The sequence below is a fragment of the Chelonia mydas genome, chromosome 15, assembly GCF_015237465.2.
Source record: "Chelonia mydas isolate rCheMyd1 chromosome 15, rCheMyd1.pri.v2, whole genome shotgun sequence".
In the NCBI taxonomy this organism is placed as follows: domain Eukaryota; kingdom Metazoa; phylum Chordata; order Testudines; family Cheloniidae; genus Chelonia; species Chelonia mydas.
This window is the reverse complement of record NC_057856.1, coordinates 27,461,654-27,489,030: the sequence shown is the minus strand read 5'-3', so window position 1 is coordinate 27,489,030 and position 27,377 is coordinate 27,461,654. Positions and strand designations below refer to the sequence as shown.

At 47.1% G+C, this 27,377-nt stretch overlaps 1 protein-coding gene across 4 annotated transcripts in view; it reads right to left on the bottom strand.

Annotated features, from left to right (window-relative positions):
* The window catches only part of SH2B3 (SH2B adaptor protein 3), a 95,131-nt gene that overhangs the window by 53,508 nt on the left and 14,246 nt on the right, over window positions 1-27,377 (bottom strand). For all 4 annotated transcript variants that reach the window (XM_037878355.2, XM_043530028.1, XM_037878357.2 and 1 more), the window contains exon 2: window positions 26,343-27,131. In XM_037878355.2, coding sequence (XP_037734283.1) covers window positions 26,343-27,104 — 762 coding nt within the window. In that variant the 5' untranslated portion in view covers window positions 27,105-27,131. The remainder of the gene's footprint in view (window positions 1-26,342; window positions 27,132-27,377) is intronic.

Sequence of the window (27,377 nt, the reverse complement as noted above, 5' to 3'; positions counted from 1 at the left end):
AATGAGAATTTTGCAATTGACTTCAAAGGGTGTATGGTCCCCTGGTGAGCGACAGATCACAGCAGCACAGGAAGATCCTGCCTCCAGCTGAAACTGCTCACCATGGCAAAGTAGGATTTGGGCTAGGAGGCCAGGGTTGGCACTTGTACTCTTGCAAAAGCGTTTAGGAATCACAGATGCATGGCCAGCTCCAAAACAACTGCAGCAGGCCACATTAGTGCTGACATTTCCCACTTGGGAGTGTCAGGCATTACACATGTGTTTCCTCAATAAAACAGAGACATAGCGTATACCAAGAACCACAGGAGCTCCAGGCTAGCTTGGCTCCAACCAAAAATTACACACCGTACTTGGATATTTTGTAAGTCTGTGGCTCTCCATCACAAATTCATACACCGTGAAAATCCCAGACTCCCACCATATTTCAGGTTTCAGAGTAGCAGCCGTGTTAGTCTGTATCCGCAAAAAGAAAAGGAGGACTTGTGGCACCTTAAAGACTAACAAATTTATTTGAGCATAAGCTTTCATGAGCGAAAGCTTATGCTCAAATAAATTTGTTAGTCTGGTTACTTCTGCCAGAAGTACTCCTTTTCTTTTCACCATATTTCAGTTTTGCGTTCCATCTAATTAACACATTCACTAGTGTTTTCACTATCCGCTATACACTGTGGTGTTAAGAGATTCCACAGTTAGGCCCAGCGTTGAGCCCCCTGTTCCAAATGCCCAGCCCTCTGTGACTCAAAGAGAATTTCCATTAACTTCTTTAGTAGTATAGATAGGGCACATCAAACAGCTGAGCAGTTCTGATTCCTTCCAACAGGGGGCGGTGATGTGCATGCAAGCACACTAGCCAGGCCAATGCATTATTTATCAGGATCTTGCATTAATGGAACTGGTTTCTTTTCATTGCTGTTTTCTATCTTGGCAACATGTAATAACCAGTGAGAAGTGAAGTAGCATAACAATATTTAGTTTTGCCATTGGCTGCACTGCCTGATCAGAGTTTTAAATGACTGTGGGGCACATGGCAGGATGTTACAGAAGATAAAACCCCAGGAGGTCTGTCAAGGTTCCTTCCTCACTCTGAACTCTAGGGTACAGATGTGGGGACCTGCACAAAAATCCCCTAAGCTTATTTTTACCAGCTTAGGTTAAAACTTCCCCAAGGTACAAACTATATTACCTTTTGCCCCTGGACTTTATTGCTGCCACCACCAAGCGTCTAACAAATATGTAACAGGGAAAGAGCCCGCTTGGAAATGTCTTTCCCTCCAAAATCCTCCCAAACCCTACACCCCCTTTCCTGGGGAAGGCTTGATAAAAATCCTCACCAATTTGCATAGGTGAACACAGACCCAAACCCTTGGATCTTAAGAACAATGAAAAAGCAATCAGGTTCTTAAAAGAAGAATTTTAATTGAAGAAAAAAAGTAAAAGAATCACCTCTGTAAAATCAGGATGGTAAATACCTTACAGGGTAATCAGATTCAAAACAGAGAATCCGTCTAGGCAAAACCTTAAGTTACAAAAAGACACAAAAACAGGAATATACATTCCATTCAGCACAGCTTATTTTATTAGCCATTTAAACAAAACAGAATCTAACGCATATCTAGCTAGATTACTTACTAAGTTCTAAGACTCCATTTCTTTTTTGTTCCAGCAAAAGCATCACACAGAGAGAACCTTTGTTTCTCCCCCCTCCAGCTTTGAAAGTATCTTGTCTCCTCATTGGTTATTTTGGTCAGGTGCCAGCGAGGTTATCCTAGCTTCTTAACCCTTTACAGGTGAAAGGGTTTTTCCTCTGGCCAGGAGGGATTTTAAAGGTGTTTACCCTTCCCTTTATATTTATGACAAGGTCTTTCTGGGGCTTAAACGCCACAGAACACACCTATGTATGTGCTATACACATGAAAACTACACTAAAAGAACATTATGAAAGCTGCAAAGTCAAGCACTCAAAAGTTAGGAGGTACCAGAATAAGGCTGCAAGTTTGCATCATTATGGCACTCTTTAATGACATGATGATGTAATACTTCTTCCACCGGACCCCACAGCATAGTCTGTGCAGACAAACCTTCAGCAAATACAGCTGCTAAAATCTAAGAAGTCTCTACTGAGCATGTGCAACCTGTGATTTTTCAAAGGCTTATAACTTGGCCAAAGTTTGGTGGATTTTCAGGGATAGCAAAAGACACATCACTGAGAAAGACCCCCGCCCTCTCAAATTCCAAGTCCCCGCTCCAAGCATGGAGATGCTGGAGCATTTCAAAGATTTTTTCAAAGAATTTCAGTCCAAACACTTAAAGTTTGGGAAAGTTATAAGCAACCGAAAACAGGATCTTATAGTGGGAGGCGTCGGCCAGTCTTAACTAGCGGCACTGCTACCAGCCCCGCCGCAAATGCAGAGTGAGTAGCATGATTCACACAAGTATAGGCAGATAAATACCACCTCCAAAGGGACACCTTCACCCACTCCTCCTGCATAGGCTTTATACAGTTGGCTTCACTTCAGAGGGTCTGAGGCAGAAACATTCTGAGGTGCTTGTGTACAGGGGTGATGGAGTAGCCTGAATGCAGCCCATATCGCTTTAATACAGAGGTAGGACATAGGGAGCACTGCATGCCTGGGCCTGGCGTCTCTGTAGACCTCATCTCTGTATGAGAGATGAACGCAGCTGCCGTCTCCTCCACGGCATGAAAACTAGGGGCACCCCTGAGCTGGGCAAAGGCTAAAGGCCCCCGGCCCCGTGTTGCAGAGCTGCGGAGAATGCTGTTCTCAAGCCAAACCCGGCACAAACGCCATGCGGCGCTGCTGCCGGCGGGAAAACCGGTGGAGGTGGCAGGCTGACCTGCTGGAGGAAAGGGAGGCTGCAGCCACGAGAAAGCATCAACAGACACCACCTCCTGCAGGAGCTACGCTGTAAGAGGAGAGTTGGGAAAGAAAGAAAGAAGAATCCACCCCGGTCCATGAGAAGCTGTTCTCAGCCTTCTAGCACTTTGAGCTGGGGGGGGGGAATGTGCTAGGTATTATTAGTATTTCCACACATCTCCATCAGAGCTGGCCCTAGAGAAAACTTATCTCCTCTCCCCAGATCACCTAATGACAGACTGATGTGCTCCAAGGAGCCTTTGTTATCACCTTTAAAAGCAGTCTCCAGACAGGGCATTGAGCTCGACAGCCCCAATCCGCCATCTTACTTTGCTTGTTCTCATCACTTATCAGCTACTTCACATGTTATTATTTGTATGGTTTCTTTCTTCTTTCCTCTTAAAAGGAGGGTGAGTGGGAGAAATAAACCAGCTGCCTTTGACCCACATTACCCACATCAACAAAGCATTTCATTCTGGATGCTGTTTTTGAAGATCAGGGCTATAAACAGAATCTTTAAACAGATGATTTTTGCCAGCGGTTTTATTCTTATTTTAAGCCAAAGTCATTCTAATTGTGGGCAGTTTTAATAACTTCCTGGAATAAACAAAGAGCACAGAAGGTAAACACAATATCCGCATGCAACTGCAACAGCTTCATTCAGTCCATGTATTGAAGTTTCCAGAAATTATACTGTGGGGAAGGATTGTGAACTGGCTGAGTGAATACACTAGATGTTACCCAGCAAGGCTTTGAGGGTTCTTATTTCTATGACTGTAGGAGTTTAAGTTAAATAAGAACATAAGAATGGCCATACTGGGTCACCCCAAAGGTCCAGCTAGTCTGGTATCCTGTCTGCCGACAGTGGCCAATGCCAGGTGCCCCAGAAGGAATGAGCAGAACAGGTAATCAAGTGATCCATCCCTTGTTGCCCATTCCCAGCTTCTGGCACACACAGGCTAGGCACACCATCCCTACCCATCCTGGCTAATAGCCATTGATGAACCTACCCTCCATGAATTTATCTAGTTCTTTCTTTAACCCTGTTATAGTCTTGGTCTTCACAACATCCTCTGGCAAGGAGTTCCACAGGTTGACTGTGTGTTGTGTGGGGAAAAAACAAACTTCCTTTTGATTGTTTTAAACCTGATGCCTATTAATTTCATTTGGTGCCCCCTAGTTCTTGTGTTATGAGAAGGAGTAAATAACACTTCCTTATTTACTTTCTCCACACCAGTCATGATTTTATAGACCTCTATCATGTCCCCCTGAGTTGTTTCTTTTCCAAGCTGAAGAGTCTGTGTCTTATTAATCTCTCCTCATACGGAAGCCGTTCCATACCCCTAATCATTTTTGTTGCCTTTTTCTGAACCTTTTCCAAGTCCAATATATCTTTTTTGAGATGGGGCGACCACATCTTCACACAGTATTCAAGATGTAGACGTACCATGGATTTATATAGAGGCAATATGATATTTTCTGTCTTATTGATCCCTTTCTTAATGAGTCCCAACATTCTGTTCGCTTTTTTGACTGCTGCTGCACATTGAGTGGGTATTTTCAGAGAACTATCCACAAGGACTCCAAGATCTCTTTTTTGAGTGGTAACAGCTAATTTAGACCTCATCGTTTTATATGTATAGTTGGGATTATGTTTTCCAAGGTGCATTACTTTGCATTTATGAACACTGAATTTCATCTGCCATTTTGTTGCCCAGTCACCCAGTTTTGAGAGATCCTTTTGTAGCTCTTTGCAGTCTGCTTGGAACTTAACTATCTTGAGTAGTTTTGTAACATCTGCCAATTTTGCCACCTCACTGTTTACCCGTTTAAATGCCTTAATGCAAACTACTAGAATTTAAATTGGCATCCTTATCATCATGTACAAGCTACAGAAGTCAGGGAGGTTTTTCAATTTTGTATTATATCTAGGATTGTCAAGCTATTAAAAAATTAATCACGATTAATCACACTTAAAATAAACGGTATTCTATTGTTTAATATTTTTGGATGTTTTCTACATTTTCAAATATATTGATTTCTATTACAACACAGAATACAAAGTGTACAGCACTCACTTTATATTTATTTTTTATTACAAATATTTTCACTGTAAAAAACAAAAGAAAATATTTTTCAATTCACCTCATACAAGTACTGTATGCAATCTCTATAGTGCAATCTCGATCATGAAAGTGGAACTTACAAATATAGAATTATGTATATAAAATAACTGCCTTCATAAAACAAAACAATGTAAAGCTTTAGAGCCTACAAGTCCACTCAGTCCTACTTCTTGTTCAGACAATTGCTTGGACAAACAAGTTTGTCTACATTTTCAGGAGATAATACTGCCTGCTTCTTGTTCACAATGTCACCTGAAAGTGAGAACAGGCATTTGCATGCCACTGTTGTAGCCAGCGTCACAAGATATTTATGTGCCAGATGCGCTAAAGATTCATATGTCCCTTCATGCTTCAACCATTATACCAGGGGACATGCGTATGATGGATTCTACTCAATAACAATTCAAAGCAGTGCAGACCAACGCATGTTCATTTTCATCATCTGAGTCAGATGCCACCAGCAGAAGGTTGATTTTCTTTTTTGGTGGTTCGGGTTCTGTAGTTTCCGTGTCAGAGTGTTGCTCTTTTAAGACTTCTGAAAGCATGCTCCACACCTCATCCCCCTCAGATTTTGGAAGACACTTCAGATTCTTAAATCTTGGGTAAAGTGCTGTAGCTATCTTTAGAAATCTCACATTGATATTTTCTTTGCATTTTGTCAAATTTGCAGTCAAAGTGTTCTTAAAATGAACAACATGTGCTGGGTCATGATCCGAGACTGCTATAACATGAAATATATGGCAGAATGTGAATAAAACAGTAGAAGACATACAGTTCTCCCCCAAGGAGTTCAGTTACAAATTTAATTAACACATTTTTTTTTTAAATGAGCGTCATCAGCATGGAAGCATGTCCTCTGGAACGATGGCTGAAGCATGAAGAGGCATATGAATCTTTACTGCATCTGGCACGTAAATATCTTGTGAAGCCAGCTACAACAGTGCCATGAGAACGCCTGTTCTCACTTTCAGGTGACATCGTAATTAAGAAGCGGGCAGCATTATCTCCTGTAAATGTAAACAAACTTGTTTCTCTTCGCGATTGGCTGAACAAGATGTAGGACTGAGTGGACTTGTAGGCTCTAAAGTTCTGCATTGTTTAATTTTTGAGTGCAGTTATGTAACAAAAAACCCCTATATTTGTAAGTTGCACTTTCATGATAAAGAGATTCCACTACAGTACTTGTATGAGGTGAATTGAAAAATACTATTTCTTTTGTCATTTTTACAGTACAAATATTTGTAATCAGAAATATAAAAGGAGCACTGTACACTTTGTATTCTGTGTTGTAACTGAAATAGATATATCTGAAAATGTAGAAAAACATCCAAAATATTGAATAAATTTCAATTGGTATTCTATTGTTTAACAGTGGGATTAATCACGATTAATTCTGAGTTAATCGCGGGAGTTAACTGCGATTAATTGACAGCCCTAATTTCCTCTCTCGCTAAAATGCAGTCAATTCTGGGGTGACTCACAGCCACTGTGCAGCAACTTCAGATAAGAGCTGCACCCAATTGAAACCACAGGAGGAATTTAGGTTGACAGGATGCAATTACCCACACTGAAGCTGGGGCAGGACGTCAACCTGTTACAACACTTGTGTTAAACCAAGGTTAACACCTTGACTGCTGTGAGATGCACCATGGATCTTTGAAAGAGGTTCAGTGACGTGACAGGGTTGCACCGCGAGCGAGTGGCACAGCTGGGAATGGGAACCCAGGAGTCCTGATGCTCAGTCTCCCAGTGTAGCCAATAAACCTGCTCCACTACATAAATAAATACATACAGATTTTTATAAGGAAGGGAGGGAGGGAGAGCAAGGAACCTCAGTGTGAAGGCTCCTCCTCCCCCCGCACCCCCAAAATGGGATAAGGGAAGAAATGTCTAACACCAGCGGTTTAAATTAACTGCTATTAAACTCGTACAGTCTGGCTTCAAGGAAGAGACACGTTTTCAAGGAAAGGTGGGGGGTCTGGCCAGATACAAGCACCTGCATAACCAGCGTCCCTCTCTCCCCTCTTCTAATCACCACTCATGTTTTCTTCTTGGATGTCTTTCATTGGACATGTGATTGTAATTCAACACATGAGAATGTAGGAAACAGCGATAAGGGCCGGAGCTGGCAGGCTCCGACTCTGCAGACAAACCCAGCGCTGATACAGCCTGCAGGAAATACAGAGAGCCACAGAGGAGATTGTTACTGCAGCCTAAGATCGAGCTGGGTGACCGGCCAGCAGCACAAACGGAAAAGTAACTCTGGTTTACCCGATGAGAAACTGCCGAGACAAGAACGAGACAAAACACGGCGGGAGACAGAGGGAACGACGGATGGAAACCCAAGCAGAAGGTTCAGGAGCGTCACAGAGATGCACGAATGACTTTTTCCTTATTCCCACTCAGCACATTTTGGAAGATCTCACAGTTTTGTCAGAATTCTCCTGCCAATCAATCGTTTCCTTGGGTTGCACATTAAAGGGGAAGTTCGGGACAAAAGAAACATTAGGGAAGTAAAGAGACCAGGGGCTAAGCTATGTGCATTCTTCAGCAAGTCCACGGTTACCGAGTGGTAAAATTCGCCCCGATACACAGCCACACAGCGCCCTGCAGAGAGGGAACTTCACCCTGGATGTGCATGTAACACAGACAGTGAGCTTGAAGCAACAGCCCTGCAGCTATAGATACGGAGGCTGTCCCAAGCCAGCCTCCAGGGTTTATTTTCCCCTTAGAAATTTATTTTTTCCCAAAATTGGTGGGGGTGGGCATCCTTTTCTAACTTAATCTATCAAAGAGACTTCCCTCCCAGAAGGGTTTTCCTGAGACTACAACCAAACTCAAGGAGAATGATTTTGTTCTTTTCCCATCTTGAGTTTCATTAAAACTAGAGGAAGCTGAAAAAGAAGGAACTAAAGACAATGCTGAAACACAGGGGAAGCCGCTACCAGATAGCAAAGGGTCATTCTCCCAGTACATTTCACTGAGGAGTCAAAAGGCCTAAGGGAAAAACCTGAAAAGCTCCAGCCAGAGCCAGCACGTATGTCTGGTGGGGGACCATGCCCTTGAGAAATGGTGAGGTTTTGCTCACTTCAGGACACAGAGTAATTACAAAACTAGGCCAGCAATGTTCTGCCTTCTCTTACACTGGTGCAAATCTGGAGCAAAGCCACATCTACACAACGGGAGCGGCAGCCGCACGGCTAGAACACTGCAGCCATGCCGCTGTAGTGCGGATGCTTCCTATAACGGACAGAAGTTTTCCATTGCCGTAGGTGACCCGCCTTCGGAACAGCGGCACCTAGGTCGATGGAATTCTTCTGTCAACCTGGCCCCATCTAAACCCTCCATCTGTCGTTTCTCTAATCATGCTCTCCAACGCCCTAATCTTGCGGAGAAGATTGTGATGTTTTTATGGGAGGGAGGGAGGATGGTGGTGGTTCGGGGGGTTATATTTTCCCCCAATCTGCTCTTTAAAAGTGCCGGACTGAATTCATCCTGTTGATTTTGGTGGTTACTCCAGGGATGAATTTGGCCCAAGGTTTTAACCACCTTTCTTATTGCTGTGAATGGTTCTGTTGCTTTTCACTAAAGGTGTGTTCGTAGCAGGGAACAAGGGCACCTGTCTTTTAAGTCCCTCGGAAGAGATGAATCGTTGGCTTCCCGTGGGTGCCAGCGGACCGCACTGCATATTTCCAAATTCTTTATTTTCCAGCAAAAAGAGCTGGGGTAAGAGCAGGACATTCCTGGCTATGTCCGGCCCAGCTCAGTTTCTGGTGGCAGTGGATTTGGTGCAAAGTTAAGTAGAAAAAGGGGCTGGCTGCCGGGGGAATGACTAAGTTCTCCATTTATGCCGTTCAGATGAGGCTGGGACCAGCAGGCCATGCGGATTACTAGTCGGACATACAGGAGCTGCTTTCGCGAATGGTACCTGGGGGGTGGCAGATCATTGTGCTCAGAGACACATTCAGTGTTTGCCTCAGTTCAGTTCGTGGAGGCCAGGAGCCCAGATTGGAGAAACCACCACTGGCAGTGGCAACAGAGAGACCAGAGTGAACGAGCCTTGGAAACTCAGCTGCCGGTTCATCCGGGACGGGCCTGAAGTGCAGTCCCTGGTCAGGAGAAGGGGGGGGCAGGGAAGGTTACGCTTGGTGCATGGACGGCCGTCACACTTCCCCCTTCTACTAGCTCCCAAGCCCTCTTCAAAGCCTCTCAAGAGCCACTTTGAGTGAAACGGGTTGAAAACCGGAGGCTAATGTTTGCTTGTGTGTATTAGTGGGTGAAGGGGGCCCCTGGGACCGGGAAGGGCTCTGTAGAGAGATGCTGAACTTGGGCAGCTTCAGACCTGGAAAGCGACATACCGTGCCTCCTCGTTGTGTAATATTTGTTTTGTTCTGGTTCAGGATGTGGTTGGTTCAAGGCTGAGTGCTTATTTCAGAGGTAAATATTTATGAGCTTCTGTAGAGACCGCGTAGGATGCAAGAGGAGGCCTCATGCCTGCACTTGATCGCAGACCCCAGGCCCAGGGCTGCCGGCGGGGCTGGCTCCGTAGTTGGGAGCTCAGTACATCCAGACTCAAGTGTTCAGGACTCGGGCTTTAAGAAAAGTCATGGGATTGGCTTAAAAATCCTGCTGTTTGGGGCAGAGGTGTCTTTATTTTTATTCTGTTTCTACAACACCGAGCACAATGGAGTTCTGGTCCACCATTGTGGCTCCTAGGCACTAATGCAACACAAATAATAAATAAAATAATAATGAGAATTTGGGGTGGGGGGGGAGTGGGTTCTTTTTTATTGCCGTCTGGCTTTAGGGTCACATTTTCAAGCTGGTCTCTGCAGCCGTGAGAGGTAGAAACTGACTCTTCTTTAAAGATAAATCAATCAATCCTCTTTCGAAATCTCCTGACTCTGGCAGCTGGGACTTTAAGGAAAAAAAACAACTAACAGGAGACTTGCAATAACATCCCAAGAGTTGGCAAGTAGAGAGCTCAGCAGCCTCTGTGAGCAAAACCAAATGAGGAAGCACAGAGCTGGCCCTGGGGAGAGAATTACAAATCCTGCCATGCCATGTCCCCACTGGAGACATTTAAACTCAGTCTAGACAAAACATTAGGAAATTAACTAGCGGGAATAAGCCAGCATGGGCAGTGAAATGAGCTAGAGACCGTCAAGTTTCCTCCACCTCCAGGCTCCGAGGACTGGGTCATTCAGAGCCACGGGAATGCAGAGCAGTGAACTGGTCTCAGCTGCTGTCTCGAAGCTGAACATGGTGAAGCTGTCTCTACCCAAGCAGGTTGGGGATTTTTTTTCCCTGTGACCTTCCCTTCATAAGCCAATCAAACACAAGCTAAGTTCATCCCAGCAACACAGTTTCCAAAATAAGAAACTCCGTTCTTCAGCGATTAACACTGGGGTTGTGGTTACACTGCTAAAAGTGTTTTTTCCGTGCATGACCAAGGATGGAAAAAGTTGTGGTTAATAAACAACAAATAACCTTTTGTCACATCTTCCTCCCCCTCACGCCCCACATCACCATCCCCTGTTCCCCCCACCCACCCAGCTTGCTCACCAAAATGAAAAAAAGTCACCGCTGAAATCTCAAAAAGCCCCAAACACCCAGCCCCGTTTGCCTTCGAAGAATGACGATTGAAAGAGAGAGCTGAAAGTGAAGCGCCGAGGGGCCTGCCAAGGAGGCAGCTGCTGTGATCGGCAGCAAAAGCCACTGGGGGCAGGTTTATACAGCCCCACTCCAGACTAATGGGTTTGTACTGGATTGTATCAGTCCTGCAGGAATCACCTGGGCCAGGAGCGCAGTGCAGTGTGTACATTCCCTATTAGTATCTTGAGCCTTTAACTCCTCCCTCCGTAAGGGCTGGATCCAGCCACCTTTATTCAGACAAAGCCCTTGCAATGACAAGGGGCTAGTTTTGCTCTCACTTACATCCACTGGGCCCCATTTGGGGGCCAAAATCCCTCTCCAAACTCCCACACATCAGCTCCCGTTGCCCTAACATTTGGGAAGATTCTTCCCCTCCTGGCCAGCACCCACACACAGGTCAAGGGTTGAGGCAGGAATCCCCAGGTGGAGACTCAGGAAATCAGGCTAGAGCAATGGTTCTCAAACTTTTATAAACCCCCCCCCTTATAAATATGTAAAAAAGTGTTTAAAATTTAACACTATTATAAATGCTGGAGGCAAAGCGGGGTTTGGGGTGGAGGCTGACAGCTCGCGACCCCCCCGTGTAATAATCTCACGACCCTCTGAGTGGTCCCAACCCCCAGCTTGAGAACCCCTGGGCTAGAGGGTTGTATTGGTCCCTTGTGGCCGTAAGATCAATGACCCAGCTCCCACTCGTGGGGGATTGGCTCCCTCGTAGGATTTGAAAATCCTTATTTCATTTTTGTCACCATAAAAAGTTGTTTCCAACATCCAGCCCTTGATTTTCTATGCAAAAATCTGTCAGTACAAGCAGCCAGTCCAAATCCAAGAGCCGCCCAGGGTCCTGCGTTTCTCCAAAGGCTCGGCACAGAAGCCGGCTTGACAGGTTGCCAAACTGCCCCGGTTTTTTGCTTTTTAGGATTCCAGCTGTTTAAACTCCTTAAACAAGCAATTACGATTGGATTGAAAAATTAAAGATTTTCTAAAAGTATCTAGGGAGAGATTTGCAAAAGCACCTTGAGGAGCACTGATGTGCCTTGGTTTTCAGTCCATTAGGGGCTTTTGAAAACCTCTCCCCTAAGTCCTGCATGCCCTCGTTCCTCTCTGGCCTGCGTAAAACGGTGCTAATTCCAGCGGGGAGGCTCTCACACCCGTGTGGCATGGGGGAAAGTGAGCACAGTGGGGAACTGGGCGCCAAGCTGTCAAAGCCTGTGCTCAAGCAGCTGAGATGCCCACAGACTTTAAGAGGAGTGGGAGCAGGCTCAAAGCTCAGCAGCCAGCGCATTAGCCAGGCCCCCGCTGAATTCATTTGATTTACACCAGGCTGGATCCTCCAGGCATGTGGTATGAGTGGGTTTTTTTTATTAGCTTGACTGACAGCCTCCTCTTTGGTTTTGGCATCTGTACACGTTGGTGATACACAACCACACCCACTTGCCCAAAGGAGAGCACAAGATGCAGTTTTTAAAACAGCAAAGCGAAAGTTTGCACCGATAGCACCCTATGTTTTAACCTAACCCCAGACCCCCCCCCCCCCCCCAAGGGTCTGTGTTCCCGCTAGGGCGGGAGCAGCTCACAAAGCAGACCTCCAGTGGGCCCTTCCTCCCTGTGAATGAATGGCCTTTTTCCATTCACAAAAGACACCAGGGTGGGGATTTCCAGCATGTACATAAAGCTGACTTTGCGGTTAAGTCCACATCAGCTCGTTTTTTAAGTAACCACCGCGACATCTGAAATAATCAGACTGGTAACTGCACAATGAGACGCGATTCAGCTGGATTGGCACGACAAGGTAGACACAAGCTCAGATGCCAGGGACTAGACACAGACAGGCAGGCCAGACAGACAGCCCTGTGTCTGACAAAGGGATCTATTGCCAAGACTGTCCATGTGGTTTATGCACATAAAAGCTGTACATGGAAAAATGTGCCCTGCTGACATTTCATACAGGACCAGGGACACACAGAGAAAAAAAGATTTTAAGCGAACATTTCTAATCAAGGTGATAACTCATCTACGTTGCACCTTCGTGAGTGCCCGCCACCCTGGCCCCTGCCCTGCTAATGACCAACACCCTCTTTCTCCTTCCAAGCCACTGGCAAGAGAAGGGAGGGCTCCTGGCTAACACAGAGGCCTGATAGTCAGGCCAGCCAGGTTCCATTTCACAGTCTTCCTGGGTGACAGGTTGTTTTGCCTCTCTGTGTTTCGGTTTCCCCCTCTATGAAACGGGGGTAACCACCAGGTGGTTGCGAGGCATCTCATGGCTGCGAGCTGCTCTCAGGTGCTGGGTGGAAGGGGCTCAGATACAATCGTGATGAAAGTGGGATAAGAACACAGAAAAGAATCTGTGGTTAAACTTCTTTTGCAAAGCTGCTATCCACACTAACCCTGTCTCTGCACCGCCTCGCACCTGGCCTGATGCCCTGGGCACTGTAGATCTGGAGTCAGACCACAAGGGTGTGGATGGGAGCGAACCTCCTTGCCCAAGTGGACAGACTTGCACTAGCAGGGCTCGAGATAGTGCACTGGAAATAGCTGTGTAGACCCCTGCAGCCCTGGGAGAGTTGGGCTAGCCACCCAAGCTCAGACTCAGGGGGTCAAGGTGGGCCCACGCCCACCTTGCTATTTTTAGCACACGAGGTCATGTCCGCCCACCCAGACTAGGAGGCTCACTTCCAGGTGCAGTGCAAACAGACCCTACATTTCCAGGGCACGGAGCCTGGCTTCCCCGGTGCTCTCTGAAGTGCCGTCAGACCTGAGGCGCTATATCGAGGAGTAACCCAAACACATCGCATACGGATTTACCGTGCTCTGGCCGCTCACTGACCCTCATCGCCCTCTGCCAACTCCACTAGCTCTCAGCAGGAGGCAGGCCTTTGCAGGCCCCTCCGCCTGCCTTTTGTGCCAGCGACGAATCCCCCAGCCAAACCAACTGCAAAGACGTTACTCCTATCTGTTACCAGTTAAGATTTGTGTATTACCGACAAAGGGCCAAATGGTGTCCCTGCTACCCCATCCCCTACGCAAAGCCTGAGTGAATCAGACAGGTATCCGCTCCTTGAACGGCCTGCTTCCCATGCCCTTGGTTACAACCACGGCTGCCGCTGAAAGATACTATCTGCTTCACCCTGGGGAGGTTCAAAGCCCCTGCACAAAGCCTCTTTGCTTCGTCTATTTCTGATACTCATATGTCCCCTCTAATTACCCTAGCACCCAAGTGCCTTTAATATATACACCCTCACAATACCAAGGGGTAGGGCCGGAACCGAAGTGCACAAAGACATCCGTGCTTTGGCGAAGTTAGAGCAGAGAATTAAACCCAAGTCTCCAAAGTCCCAGGCCAGCATGATAACCGCTGGGCCATCCTTCCTCCAGATAGCTCAAGTCTATGTACGTAACCGGGTAGGAAAGCTGCTGGCTCAGTCAGCTGTAAGTCTGAGAAGCATACTTCGGCGGATAGCCAAGGAAGCTGAAAATAACCTTGCTCAGAACATAACTGAGATAAGATTTAGCCTCACCCCATCTTAAGCAGAAGGCATGGCTCAGGCAGCACGGCTTACACACATCTTGGCTCATCTGAGAGCATGATCATGACAAATGCCGTAATGAAACCTGCGAAAATGAAAACCCCATTTCCCCTCCCTTCCCGAACATCTGTGGACATTTACAATAGAAATCCCAATTTTCATGGGGTTTAGGACATGCCTGCGAAAATTTACTATGAGCCGGAAACTGGCAAACACACGTGTCCGCCTCGGAGAAAGCGTTGCTACAGCTATTGATTTCTGCAAGCCCTTTGGGCATCTTCAAGCCCCCTGTGACCCTCTGATGCCATGTGGTAACGCCAGGACAACACGTGGGCGTGATGTCAACGCAAGTGAAGCGACGTGTGCATTTACAACAATGAAACAATCATGATTTGGGGAAAATCAACCACAAAAACACACATCTATTTATACCTATAAAAACCAAAAGAAAGGGAATCGGCAGCCTGAATCCGGTAGACAGGTAAAGAAGGAATTATAAACATCTACTGAAACTACAGCACTAAGGCTAACGACCCAGGACAAGATTTGGAAAGGTGCCTAAATCTCTTTGAAAATCCAGCCTCCAGTGACTGTGAAAAGTTCTGTTTAGGGACTGATCCTGCAGGTGTCTTGGAAGGGGCTGACCCTCAATGACTTTGATGTTTAACTCCTTGCAGGATCGAACCTTGATATCACCTTTGATCAAATAATCTTAAAATACATTATAAGCAATAGTTTGTTATTAATTAGTTCTTCTTAACCCCACTGAGCTCTGGGGAAAATGGAGGTTCAAGGAGGTTAAGTGACTTGCCTGGGGGGAAGTTTACACAGTGAGTCAGAAGCAGGGCTGGGAAACTAATTCAAGTGAACTTCCATGGAACATTACGCTCCCAGAACCTATGTCATTTACCTCGCTTGAGGGAGTGATCCTGGATCAGCAGACAGCGCGTTCCCAGCCCAGAACATCTCCCTAGCCAACATTACCATCAACGGAGGGTAGAAAAAGTCAAACCTCACATTCATTCAGGTTTATTTTATTTTTGTCCAGGTTCATGTCCCCTGAGGCTGGCCATAAGAGCTGCATTCCCAGCAATGCTCAGAAGAACGCCCTAGCTCTTGGCTAAAGATCTCCGATTGGTACCTTGGATCCCACCCATGCTAAAATCACAAGAGCTCTTATCACTGCAAGAAAGGCTCGTTCTGTGAACCCAATGAATGCTGGGATCCCCAGAGGAAAACAGAACTTCCAAGGAACCCATGCTGCAATCACTTTGGGAGGGGCTCTCTACCAGCTCTGCAGAACATCGAGCATTTTGGAGGCTGTTCTAAACCTCACTAGCTGGTAATGATCCCCACGGGACCATCCACCAACTGGGGTTTGCTGGAGGAGAGCAGGTTCCAGCACCCCCCTTCCCACCTCCTATGCCGGGGATTGTGGAGAAGCCGGGGTGAAGAAACCAGCTATGCTGGCTCTACATCCACTGGGAACTCCCCATGCCAGTGGGAGCCCCACTCTGCACTCTCTTTGCATCTCCTAAGCGGAATAAGCCACAGAATCGGGCCCAAAGTATTTCCCAACTGGAGAGTGGCTAATTAAAATACCTGAATTTTAATGTTCTCCTCTTTTGAGTGATGCAAGGCCAGGGTTTACACCAGCCACGCGGATGTAAATCTGGAGTAACCCTCCAGTGATTTCAGTACATGAGATCAGGATTCAGCCTGCAGCGTTTTCACAGCTTCACAAAAAAAGAGGGATCAACATTTTACATTTGCAGCTTTGCCTCTGCACAGAAAAATGTGTTTAAGGAGTATTTATTCGCAAACCTCAGAACAGGTGTTTGTCTCTAACCACAACCAGCTGGGCCAAATGACAGAACTCGCACCTTCTTTGTACATGTGTTGTGCTCTATTTCAAATTAAAACCAGAAAAACACCAAACCCTACAGAGCAACCCAAACCCTGTGTGATCAGAGCACGGCAGCGTTTAAAGGAGAAGGCTCACAGCAAATACAGAGCCATTGATCTATTTATAGCTCACGAGGTGAAAAAACCCATGTACCTGGCAACTCAGACTGAGTTTAAATCCAATTCCTATCTCATGGTCTTCTATTAAGTCTAGGCTTGTATATACAAGTTGAATGGATTCCTAGTAAGTGTCCCTGGAAGCTTTCGAGACATGCAATATTTTGTAGATAATTATTTTTAATCCTCTTTAAATTCCACGTTCCAATACCTGGAGGGGAGAAAAACAAACACCTACCGACACATGAAATTAGGCTGGTTGCATGTTTCAAGGGCCCAGTCCTCCCCTGTTAAACCACACGGAAGTTTTGCATTTGATTTCTATTGGCCCAGCATCCAGCCCTCTGTGCCTACAGGCTACCACCTAGGAAAGCAGCCAGGGAGATGTCAAAGAGCATTTGAGAGGCTGGCTGATCAGACCTTGGCACTGCGTCCTGGCTTTCGCTGCCTGGCAGGCCAGGTTCTGCAGCTCCCCTGCTGCCAGAAGCAATGCCAGCCCCAGCCATCCAACGAGATCTGAGCTCTTTGAAGCAACCCTAGCCTGACTCACACGCAATTCGTACAGCTTCAACTCCTGGAGGCATGAGATTAGGTGAGAATCTCAGCTTTCAATTAAAAAAAAACAAACACACACACACACACACAAAAAACAAAAAACAAAAAAAACCCAGTAAGTTTCTAGCCCTTGGGGTGGTAGAGAAAAGCTTGAAAATGGGACCCAAGTGTTACCCCAGTGGCTTGGGAACCCAAGGGACGAGAACACAAACCCAAAGGTGCATCTGTTTGTTTTCCATCTCATGATTTTTGAGAGCCAGAGGTTGATCATACTGGGCTGCTGCTAAGAGAAGACTCAGGAGGGCCAAACCTGAATTCCTCCCTCAGTCAAAACTGCCACTGAAACAAACTGTGAACAAAAGGTGTAAATCCTGAGTGGCTCCACAGAACTGTGGGAGTACGCATACCTAACAGAATCCCACCCACTTAACAGGCGTTTGGCCTGAGAAAGGATTCAGGATTGGGCCCATAATTTGAAAGAGACGCCCTTCTCTGTTACATATGACAACTTCAGTTACTTTAACAGGGCAAACATTCGAAAGCTAATTTACTTCCCTCCATTTCTGCTGTTTGTTTTCTTTCTGCATTTTATTCAGTCTGGCTGAGAAACTAGACTGATCGGTTTCACTTTCTGTTTACAATCAGTTTCATTTTCTGGTATTAATAAACCAATAACAGACAACTGTAATTAGGGTTTCTGAGGCTGCCACCTGCAGTTTAAGTTTTAAAGAGGTTTTCCATTGTTTTAAACACCAATTAAGCATTTCAGTTCATATCCGATTGTTAACCATCACCTTTTTCTTACTTAAAACAATAAAAAACCAAAAATCCAACTTAAAATTTGAAGCCAAAATTATTTGTGTTTGGACCACATTCTGATTCCGCACACGGAGAGCAATTCAACTGAAGTCACTGGGAATTACTCCAGATTTATACTGGTGTAAATCACATCAGGGCGTCCCCCTTAATTTAGACATGAAGGGCCACATTTAGGATCTCATCCCTGAAAACATTTATGTGTAAGTCATTTACTCATGTAATTAGGCCCACTGAACTAAATAGGGCTACTCTGCTGAGTAAAGTTACTTATGTGTGTAAGTGCTTGCAGGACTGATCCTTTAGTAGCGATGTAAACAGAAGAATAAAATGCCACACTGGAGACAAACAGATTAGAAACTTGGTGTGATAACTAGTAGCTTGCACTGATTTAGCATTCAGTGAGTGTGCAAAATGAATGCGGCATGCAGAGAGAGATCGTGGCCAGAAGGTGTACACACGTTTGGGTAGATGTGCCAGGCCCCTTGCCACTTGTACCAGTTTCCTGACTAATCTGCACCCAGCACGCCTGATTTTCCTCTCTTACACCAGTTTACCTTGGTGTAACTCTACTGACTTCTCCAGGGTTACTCCTGATTTACATTCGTTTAGCATCAGGATCAGACTCAGGCCTGATGTGTAACACCAGCGTCTGTGCCACCACCACAGACTTTAGATCTAAATATAGAAGAAAAAAAACAAAACATACAAACAAAAAACCAAACACCCGAACAAATAAAGACTCTGAACTGGTTAAATTCCATGTACATTGGCCAAACTGGACAGTCTCTACATAAAAGAATAAATGGTCACAAATCAGACGTCAAGAATTATAACATTCAAAAACCAGTCGGAGAACACTTCAATCTCTCTGGTCACTCGATTACAGACCTAAAAGTTGCAATTCTTCAACAAAAAAACCCTCAAAAACAGACTCCAACAAAAGACTGCTTAATTGGAATTAATTTACAAACTGGATACAATTAACTTAGGCTTGAATAAAGACTGGGAGTGGATGGGTCATTACACAAAGTAAAATTATTTCCCCCATGTTTATTCCCCCCTCCACCCCCCACTGTTCCTCAGACGTTCTTGTCAACTGCTGGAAATGGCCCACCTTGATCATCACTACAAAAGGCCCCCCCCCCACTCCCCTCCTGGTAATAGCTCACCTTACCTGATCACTCTCGTTACAGTGTGTATGGTAACACACATTGTTTCATGTTCTCTATGTATATAAAGCTCCCCACTGTATTTTCCACTGAATGCATCCGATGAAGCGAGCTGTAGCTCACGAAAGCTTATGCTCAAATAAATTGGTTAGTCTCTAAGGTGCCACAAGTCCTCCTTTTCTTTTTGCGAATACAGACTAACACGACTGCTACTCTGAAACTTGAATATTATTGTTATTTACTATTTGTATTACTGGAGCTCCTAGGATCCCTCCTCATGGATCAGGACCCAGAGAGACAAGGGTCTGCAAACAGGAGCTCAAAGGAGGAGCGGGCATTATTCTGTTGAGGACACCCCTACTTGTTTGTGTTTATTGTCCTATCAGCCTCGGCAGGCATTTGCAGTTTTTGGCTGTTCCTTCGTAATGAAGGAAATAATTGCCAAGACATCAAGTACAAAACCAAAAATGGCATTTAAGATTTAACTGGGTCAGGGATTGCTAAGGCAGGAAAAATGCACATGGTTACTACAGTTGCTTTCAGATTGCGAGCCAGGCAGCCCTTTGCTTTGAAAGGACAAAGACTATTTGGAAACACAATAGGTTAATGAGAGCCACTGGCCACAGGCGGGACTGAAAAGTATAAACTGACAAGAAAGCAGCATGAGAAAAAAAAAGAGAGAGGTATCTTGGTGTCCTGTCTGGGCTAATTTCACTTTCCCCTTGAACATGGTGGTATTCTTCAGTTCTGATCCCAAACAATCTGTGTAGCATTGCTGTATGTGCCTAAACATCTGCTGTGAGCCACCCCAGAGGGGGCTGCACTTCAGTGGGAAGATGAAGCAATTCCTGTGTTTGTAAAAACAGACAGACTCAGGTCAGCTTTGGGATGAAAGGCCCTGTTGAAATGATTGTCCCCAATCCCACCCAAGAATGCTGCTGACTTCAGCCGCTCTTTAACTGAAACAGGGAAGGCTAAATTCACCACTGACTTGCAGCAGATGCCGCTCTCTTGGCTGCAACCAAGTTGCGCCCACTTGCCCTAGCAATGAATTTACCCCAGAGACCTCTAAAAGCTCCAGAGTTCTTTTGCCTTGCCCAACTGCTTCCCGGTCATGTCACTGCAGCTGTACAGTTTAGCAGATGGATCTTGCTTCGCCAGCTAGCACAAGTTGATGGTTGTGTAGCGCCGACAGCAAACACAAACCAAGTATTGAGAGCTCACAATTTGCCTGCCACTAGATCTGATTTTCGAGCTTATCACCACATCCTTGTGCCAGGTCACGTGCTGCTCCGCAAGTTGGCTGCAAGGACTAACGGCGAAAAGGAAGAACTCCCCATCGGGGGAAATTGTGAAATCCTCTTTTCTCTTCAGAGACAGAGACTCTGGTCGCAAAGACATCGGCATGGGCTTGGGTGGAGCATCTTCCCCTCTCTGCACTGAGAGTGAGCAGAAAAAGGAGGGAACTGGAGGCAAAGTCTGTTTGCTTCTTCTTTCCATCTGACTCGTCCGGGGGCCAGAATTCAGTGCTGCTGCTCAGTTAAAATAACTAACCATGCTGCAGATCAGAAGGCCCCATTCATGTGGCTTACACCAGTGGAGTCCCCCCTCAACCCAGCTCCACTGAGGGTCACTGTTTGGACCCTCAGGTGAATCTGGATTGGCGTGAGATGCTCTGCACAGAGCTCAGCTGAAACGATGCTTCATGAAGCATTTTGGCTGAGCACTGCGCGTTGGGGTCTCGGTGCCAGCCTGCGGCTCTGGGAATACGGGGTCTCGGTGCCAGCCTGCGGCTCTGGGAATACGGCTAAATGCTAGGCCTGTTCTGATTGCTGGGAAGAGGGGGGACACTAAAATTAACCCCCAAATCAAATATTATTGGGCCAGATTCTGCTTCTGTTGCAGTCAAATTCGTTTCTGGAGTACTTCCGGTGTAGCGCATGGAGTTACCCCCAGGGTGAATTTGGCCCAATGGAAGTGCCATTATTGACTTGATGGGAGCAGGACCGAGCCCTTTGTGCCTAAAACCGTCTGAGGACAGAGTCTGCGTGAGGACGATTGCTGGATAAGGAGTGTAGCTAGACAGCCCATACAGAAGGCATTTCAGTTTCTTTGTGAGCGTGCACATGTGCAGAAAGACTCAATGGAAACTGGAAGGTGGTGTAAATCTGTTGCAAATTCACCCGTTACTGAAACCCATTTCATGGGGAGCTGTGAAAAGGGAAACCAATACGTGCAACCCCGGCGCCACCACAAACATGTAAGGGTGCAGACTGCTCTTTCCATTTGTGGTCTGTGTGGTACTATGCGTAGACCCGAAACGCTGCTCATTTCCACGGGGACTGGAGGAAACGGACAGCTGGTAACTCCAGGGATATGAGAAGGGTGCTCATTTCAAGGGACCAGCAGTCATTTAGAAAAGCAACACAGAAGGCAAACTGCAAAGCCTTTTCTAATTGAGCTTTTGTCTTTTTCTTTTTTTTAATTGCACTTCACAGCAATACAGAAAGGCAGCTCGATTTTTCATTTTTAAAAGGTTTTTTGGGGGGGAGGGGGAGGAGAAAGAAGGGGAGTTTGCCTGTTATTTAAATTTAAAAATATCAGGAATTTCAAGTCTACTCTGCTCTGGTTTTGCTGGAGGCTGTCGTGGATCTGGACAGATGCACTGTGCCCTAGAGAACCATTCAGAGACAAGGTTCTGGAACCTTTAACCAAGACTTCCCTTTTCCAGAATGTTAATTAGTATTTGAAGTTAAATGGGAGATTAGCCTCCCCCCCCCCCCAAAAAAAACCCATTTCAGAACTTACTTCTAAACAGTCTGACTAAAAATCCCCCCTCCCCCGCAAAAAAATTACTCAACTTTCCACTAGTTCTCTAATCCTAGACTTCCAAAGTAGACAAGATCTGAAGTTCTAATATAAACACCTCATTAAAATAAATAAAGACATTTACCACTACCAGGACCTCTGTCCCCACCATAAAGTCTTCAGAAAGGGCCTTTTCTCTTTGCTGGTCACCTTTAAAGGCATAACAAGCAGATTCTCTCTTTCTCCCAAGCCATCCTGGCACCATCCCTATGGTGACCATATTTCTTAAAGTAAAAAGGGACGGCCCAGGGCTCACCAAAGCCACTCTCTCCACACTGCCTGGGGCTGGGGCTGACCCCCAGAACCCTGTGCCACCCTGGGCTGGGGCTGAACTCCACGCCCTGCGGGGGGGGGAGGGGGTGTCAGCTCTGAAGGCAGCAGCAAATTTCTCCGTTGCTGCTGGCAGGCAGCGTTGCCTTCGGCTGACCCACCACTCTGCCTCGCGGCCGGGACAAATGTCCAGTTTTGGCAAAAAAGTAGGGACGGCCAGGACAGAACTGAAAAGCGGGACTGTCCTGGCCAAAATGGGACGTATGGTCACCCTATTCCTAACTCTGAGCTGAAGCAGCTGCATCTAGAACCCCAAGGAGTTTATTTCTCTCTTCCAAGGCTGCCAACAACAGGGGCCAGTTGCGATGGGTTTTAGGGGCTGCAGACTCGTTTCCCCCCCGACAGACTGGAGCTCATTGGCCATGGGCCATCAGTTCTTATTAATCTGACCGGCTTTCCAGCAAACTAGACCCAATTTCCCCAATTCTGGATATTCAGTGCTTCAAGCAGACAAGCCAACCATGGATCCCTCCATTCCCATTTCTTCATTTGTCAATATCAAATCCTACACGAGCTACCCCTACACAAGGGTTTTCCTGGGGACCTTTTTGCCTGGGTTCCTTAGAACCGATCTTTACATGGCCACCTCTCCCCAAAGCGGGCCGTGCAGACCCATCAAACCCTCCAAACGCTCTTGTCAACAATCAAAGTCCTCCCCTCCAAGGCAGCCAGCCCTGCAGAGACATCAGTCCATTGTGCAGGCACCTGTCCCACGTTCACCTTTCTAGCGACATTCAATGATCCGATTTCTCTGCTGGACACAGCTGCTCTTGGGCTCACCCTTCATGGCCAATCAGCCCTTCCCAGTAAGGTTTGCATTTCCCAGCCGGCATCAGCAGAGTCACCAGCCTTCATATCCCTTCACTTCCCTCCCTTCTTTGTATCACAGGTGTGCGCAGGGCAGCTACCCAAGCCTCAACCCTCCTACAAACTCCCTTCTCCCAAGACACGTACAGGAACCAACACTGAAAACCAGGGAGATGTGCCCAGTCAGTACCCAACTGATACTATGAATTGTCTGCATTGTGGGGGCACCTAAGGGCCACAAGCTGGGATCAGGGCTCCCTGCGCTAGGTGCTGTACATTTCTGAAACCTCTCTCCAACCCTCCACCTTCTCTTTGTTTCTCCTCCTGTGGGGTGTTGTATCTAAGTCTTAGACTACCAGCTCTTCAATAGAAGCATGTGTTACACTTTGGGGTGCTGTCAAAAGAACAACCACCAGCACTTTCAACATGAGGAACGAGCCAAGGTTTTCACAGGCTGTGGCCAAAGACCCAACAGGGAAATCAGAAGATAATAAAATAGCCCTGAGATTTAGCCCAGAGAAGGGGCTCTCAAGGAAGTCTGAGACAGAAAGAGGTTTTATTTTCTCTGACATAGGTTTACTAAACACCGATAGCTATTTATTGTAACAGCCCTGGCGGGGAATAAAGGATCCCATGTGAGTACAGAGATACAGGGTTGCGTTAAGCGTCTCTACTAAGCTACACAAAGACTCCAGGGGCTTTCCCCTGCAGTTCTGTCCCCGGGAGAAAGCCCACTGACTCAGGAGAGTTGCACAGGGATCAACTCTGGCTGACTTAGGCCCATTCCTGTCGGACTCCTGCAAGAAAAGCTCCCTGTCGCTTCAGGGGGTCACCTGCCTGCATAGGAACGGCCAGTTCAGGTCCTTGATTCAGAGCAGCCTGCGCCCTTGTACCCAGGAAGCAGCAGATGTTCTCCCAGGCACCCCGGGGCACCTCTCGCTCGACTGCGCAGCAAGGGCCGGACTGCACTCTTGGGTGCTGCAAGTCTGGCTGTGCTGATGCAGCGTGGGCACGTCCCAGGATGGCCTGGGCCTTGTGAACGTGTAACCTTGCAGCTGGGCTTGAAAGGGAGCATAATCCTCTCCTGCCAGGGAGCAGGGCAGGGGGCCTATGTGCGAACGCTCGTGCAGCCCCTGTGTTACAGAGGAGCACTCCTACCTCCTGGCCACAGCGGGGCCCACACCCTATAGCACCGAATATACGCAAGCAAGGACAGGCCCAGTCTTGTGCCGGGGGGCCAGGGGGAAAGAATCCACACTCGGCTACTACAGTCATAAGGGCCTCATAAGAGCCCAGGCAGGTGGACTCTCCAGGCCCAATTCACCAATCGTACCAGTCAGTCACTTCTTGAAGTTAATGGGGTCTCCCCAGGAAAAGAGCAGAATCAGGCCCCTGGGCTCTGTTCCTGGCTCTGCCACCGATTCCCTGCATAATCTTGGACACGTCACCTAACCCCTCCATGCCTCGGTCCCCCATTGGGAAAACAGGGCTCGTAACACTCACCCAGCTTTGGAGGCTCTGGATGAGATGCAAAGGGCGTTTAGTAACACAGCCAAGAATTTCCTTCTAGCTCTTCCTTCCCACTCCCTGCCTTTTCCCCAGGGTGCTAGAACAGAATCCCAACAGAATCCCAACTGAAAGCTCAGACAGCTGACAGCTTAGATCTCAAACCATTCTAAGCACCAGAGTCCAAATCACAGGGCACTCAAAGCAAGTTTCACAACAAAGCTAATCTTGTTAAAGCCTGAAGCAGAAGTGAAAGGGAAACTCTCTGACTAGAATCATAGGACTCTCACCTAGTCATCAAAGCTGCAAAAGTTAGTTCTGAATATGTAGGGCACCAAGTCTAAGTGTGGTAAAGTTTCACTTTCAGAGCAGTGCCAAGGGCCCAATCCAGCTCCCACGGATGTCACTGGAGGCAGGATCAGACCCAGGACAGGTGATCCTTCATTAATCTGAGGCTCAATCAAGGTTTAAATATTAATGCTGTACTCCTCCATTAACAAAAATAAAACCATTGAAGTGCAGCCTTTTACTATTGTAATCAAATAATAAAACATTCATGCACACGGCTCCTTCGCTTATTTCCAAAGTCCCTTTCTGCCATAGCTGGAAACTAATTTCAACTCCATATTTTTGCAAAGAGGTTCACAACCCCTCCCCGCATCTGAATCCACTGGCGGTTCAGTCTCCATTCAGACAATGCTCATAATGGGAAAGCGATGAATATCTCTGCCCAAGGGAAATATGCCAAGGAATTCCTGGAACGAACACACAATTCACTCTCACAGAGCCAATCACTAGAAACGTTTATAACTTGAAGCTGATTCACATTTTGGTGTTTTTTTTGTTTTTTTTTTTTTAAATAAAACCATGATGCAAGTAAAAACAAACAGCCAGCCAGATTTAGGCCATTTGAAGATCCCATCCTGAACTTGCAGAGGAAAAGAAACATCACAGAAATGTAGAGGTTCCTTCTAGCCCAAGAGGTCACCTAGTCCAGTGTTTCTATACCTTTTTGATACCAAACATCCTTCCCAAACACCATCAGGGAGATCTCACGGACCAGTGATTGAGAAACACTGATTTAGTCCACCCCACCGCAAGTAAACGTTAATGCCAACAGGTGTTTGTCTATCCCGTTCTTTAAAATCACCAACGATGGGGATTCCCCAACCTTCCTAGGTGGCCTGTTCCTTGTCTCCATTGTGAGATTCTTTCAGTAACAGCTGCGTAAGGGGGGAGCCACTGCTTTCTGTGCAGGGGAATTCCACCCTACACTTTACGGGGATATAGGCACCAAGAAGCAAAGGCCACTTCCTCAAATCAGACCTAATCTGGCTTCTCCAGTGGGGAAAAAGTGGAACCATAGCTCACAAACGAGCCATTGAGTTCTAAAATGAAGGCTAGGGACATGTCCGGCCAGACCTCCTTGCACCAGCTGAGGACCTGGCCCATTCCTCTCCAAGACAAAAGGAGTAACCACAGATCCCACCAAGCAAATCCAGCCCAATCAGAGCAGCCAGGGACCATTCTCTAGCCCAGTGGCGCTCAACCTTTCCTGACTACGGTAGCCCTTTCAGGAGTCTAATTTGTCTTGCGTACCCCCAAGTTTCACCTCACTTTAAAAACTACCTGCTTACAAAAATCAGATAAAAATACAAAACAAGTGTCACAGCACACTATTACTGTAAAATTGCTTCCTTTCTTATTTTTACTATATAAATCAATTGGAATATAAATATGGTACTTACATTTCAGCACGTAGTACATAGAGCAGTATAAACAAGTCATTGTCCGTATGAAATTTTAGTTTGTACTGACTTCGCTAGGGCTTTTTATGTAGCCTGTTGTAAAACCAGATGAGTCGATATACCCCCTGGAAGACCTCTACCTACCGCCAGAGGTATGCATATCCCTGGTTGAGAACCACTGCTCTAGTTCTCCCCAGCACTGGGCCGCACCTCCTTGTTAAAGCGGAGAGGTGCATTGAACAGTACAGTAATGCATGAGGCAATGAAGAGACGTGGCCAGCAGCAAACGGGGGGGGGGGGGGGGGGGGGGGGATTTGAGAGACTTCAGGCCGCTTACCTTGGGGGGATCAAACAGCTCCAAGACATATTCTTCATTGTCTGACATCCCTGCCTTCCGCAGAACCAATCGGCACCGCTGCCAGCGTGTCCCACTGTCCATGGTGGTTTCATCTACCATGCCGTATTTTAAGAGACCCTCCTTGCACACCTCGTGAGCCTGATCTCGGGACAGGGTCCACGGCAGGATCTTTTTGGGCAGTCCAGGCTTGAGAGCAGGCTCCGGTGCCTCCCCCTCTCCCGGGATGGCCTCGGAGGATCTCCTGCGCAAGAACTTGCGCCAGCTCCTCCGCAACCGGGTGAGGGAGAAGTGTCTCCTGGCAGCCAGAGGGGAGGCTGCCCCCATCAGCTCCTCAGAGCTCCACGACTTGGGCAGGCTCCGGGGGTTAGTGTCAGCAGCTCTGTCACCCTCGGAGTGGGCAGTCAGCTCCGCCTCCACCTTGGCCATGACTGGCCCCGAAGAGGCATCCCCGTGCCTCTTGCTGGTCTCCCTGTAGTCCCGCACCCTGCTGAAGGGCAGGACCCTGAACTGGTTCATGGCGAAGCCTTCCTTCACCTCGTTGCAGAAGTACTGCTGGAAGAGGTCTGTGAACTGCACCGAGAAGTTCTCGGCTGCCAGGAAGTCATGGTGGGGGTTCTCAGTGGCAAACAGCAGGTACTTCTTGGCAAGCTCCTTGGCCGTGATGGCGGCGTGCAGCTCGCAGAACTCATTCCAGCCCTGGGGATGCCCGGGAGTGCTTGCTGGGATAGTCTGGCCATTCATTGCAGTGACTGGAGCGATTCAGGTGCCCTGCAAAGACAAAGGAAGAAAGGCTGCATGAGGGGTTCTCTCGGGGCAGGTTGGAGGCTCTGTCTGCTTGACAGGCCAGCAGAGGGCGGTTCAGTGACGGAAATACCAGGCTGGAGAGTTCAGACCTTGTCAACACAGGGACTTCAGGCACCAGTGGAGTGCACCAGATCAAGCCCCTAGTGCAGCCCCACCTGGCCCCCGTGCCCTGCAGTTTGCAAGAGTCCAAGTCACAGGGGTTTGCGCTGG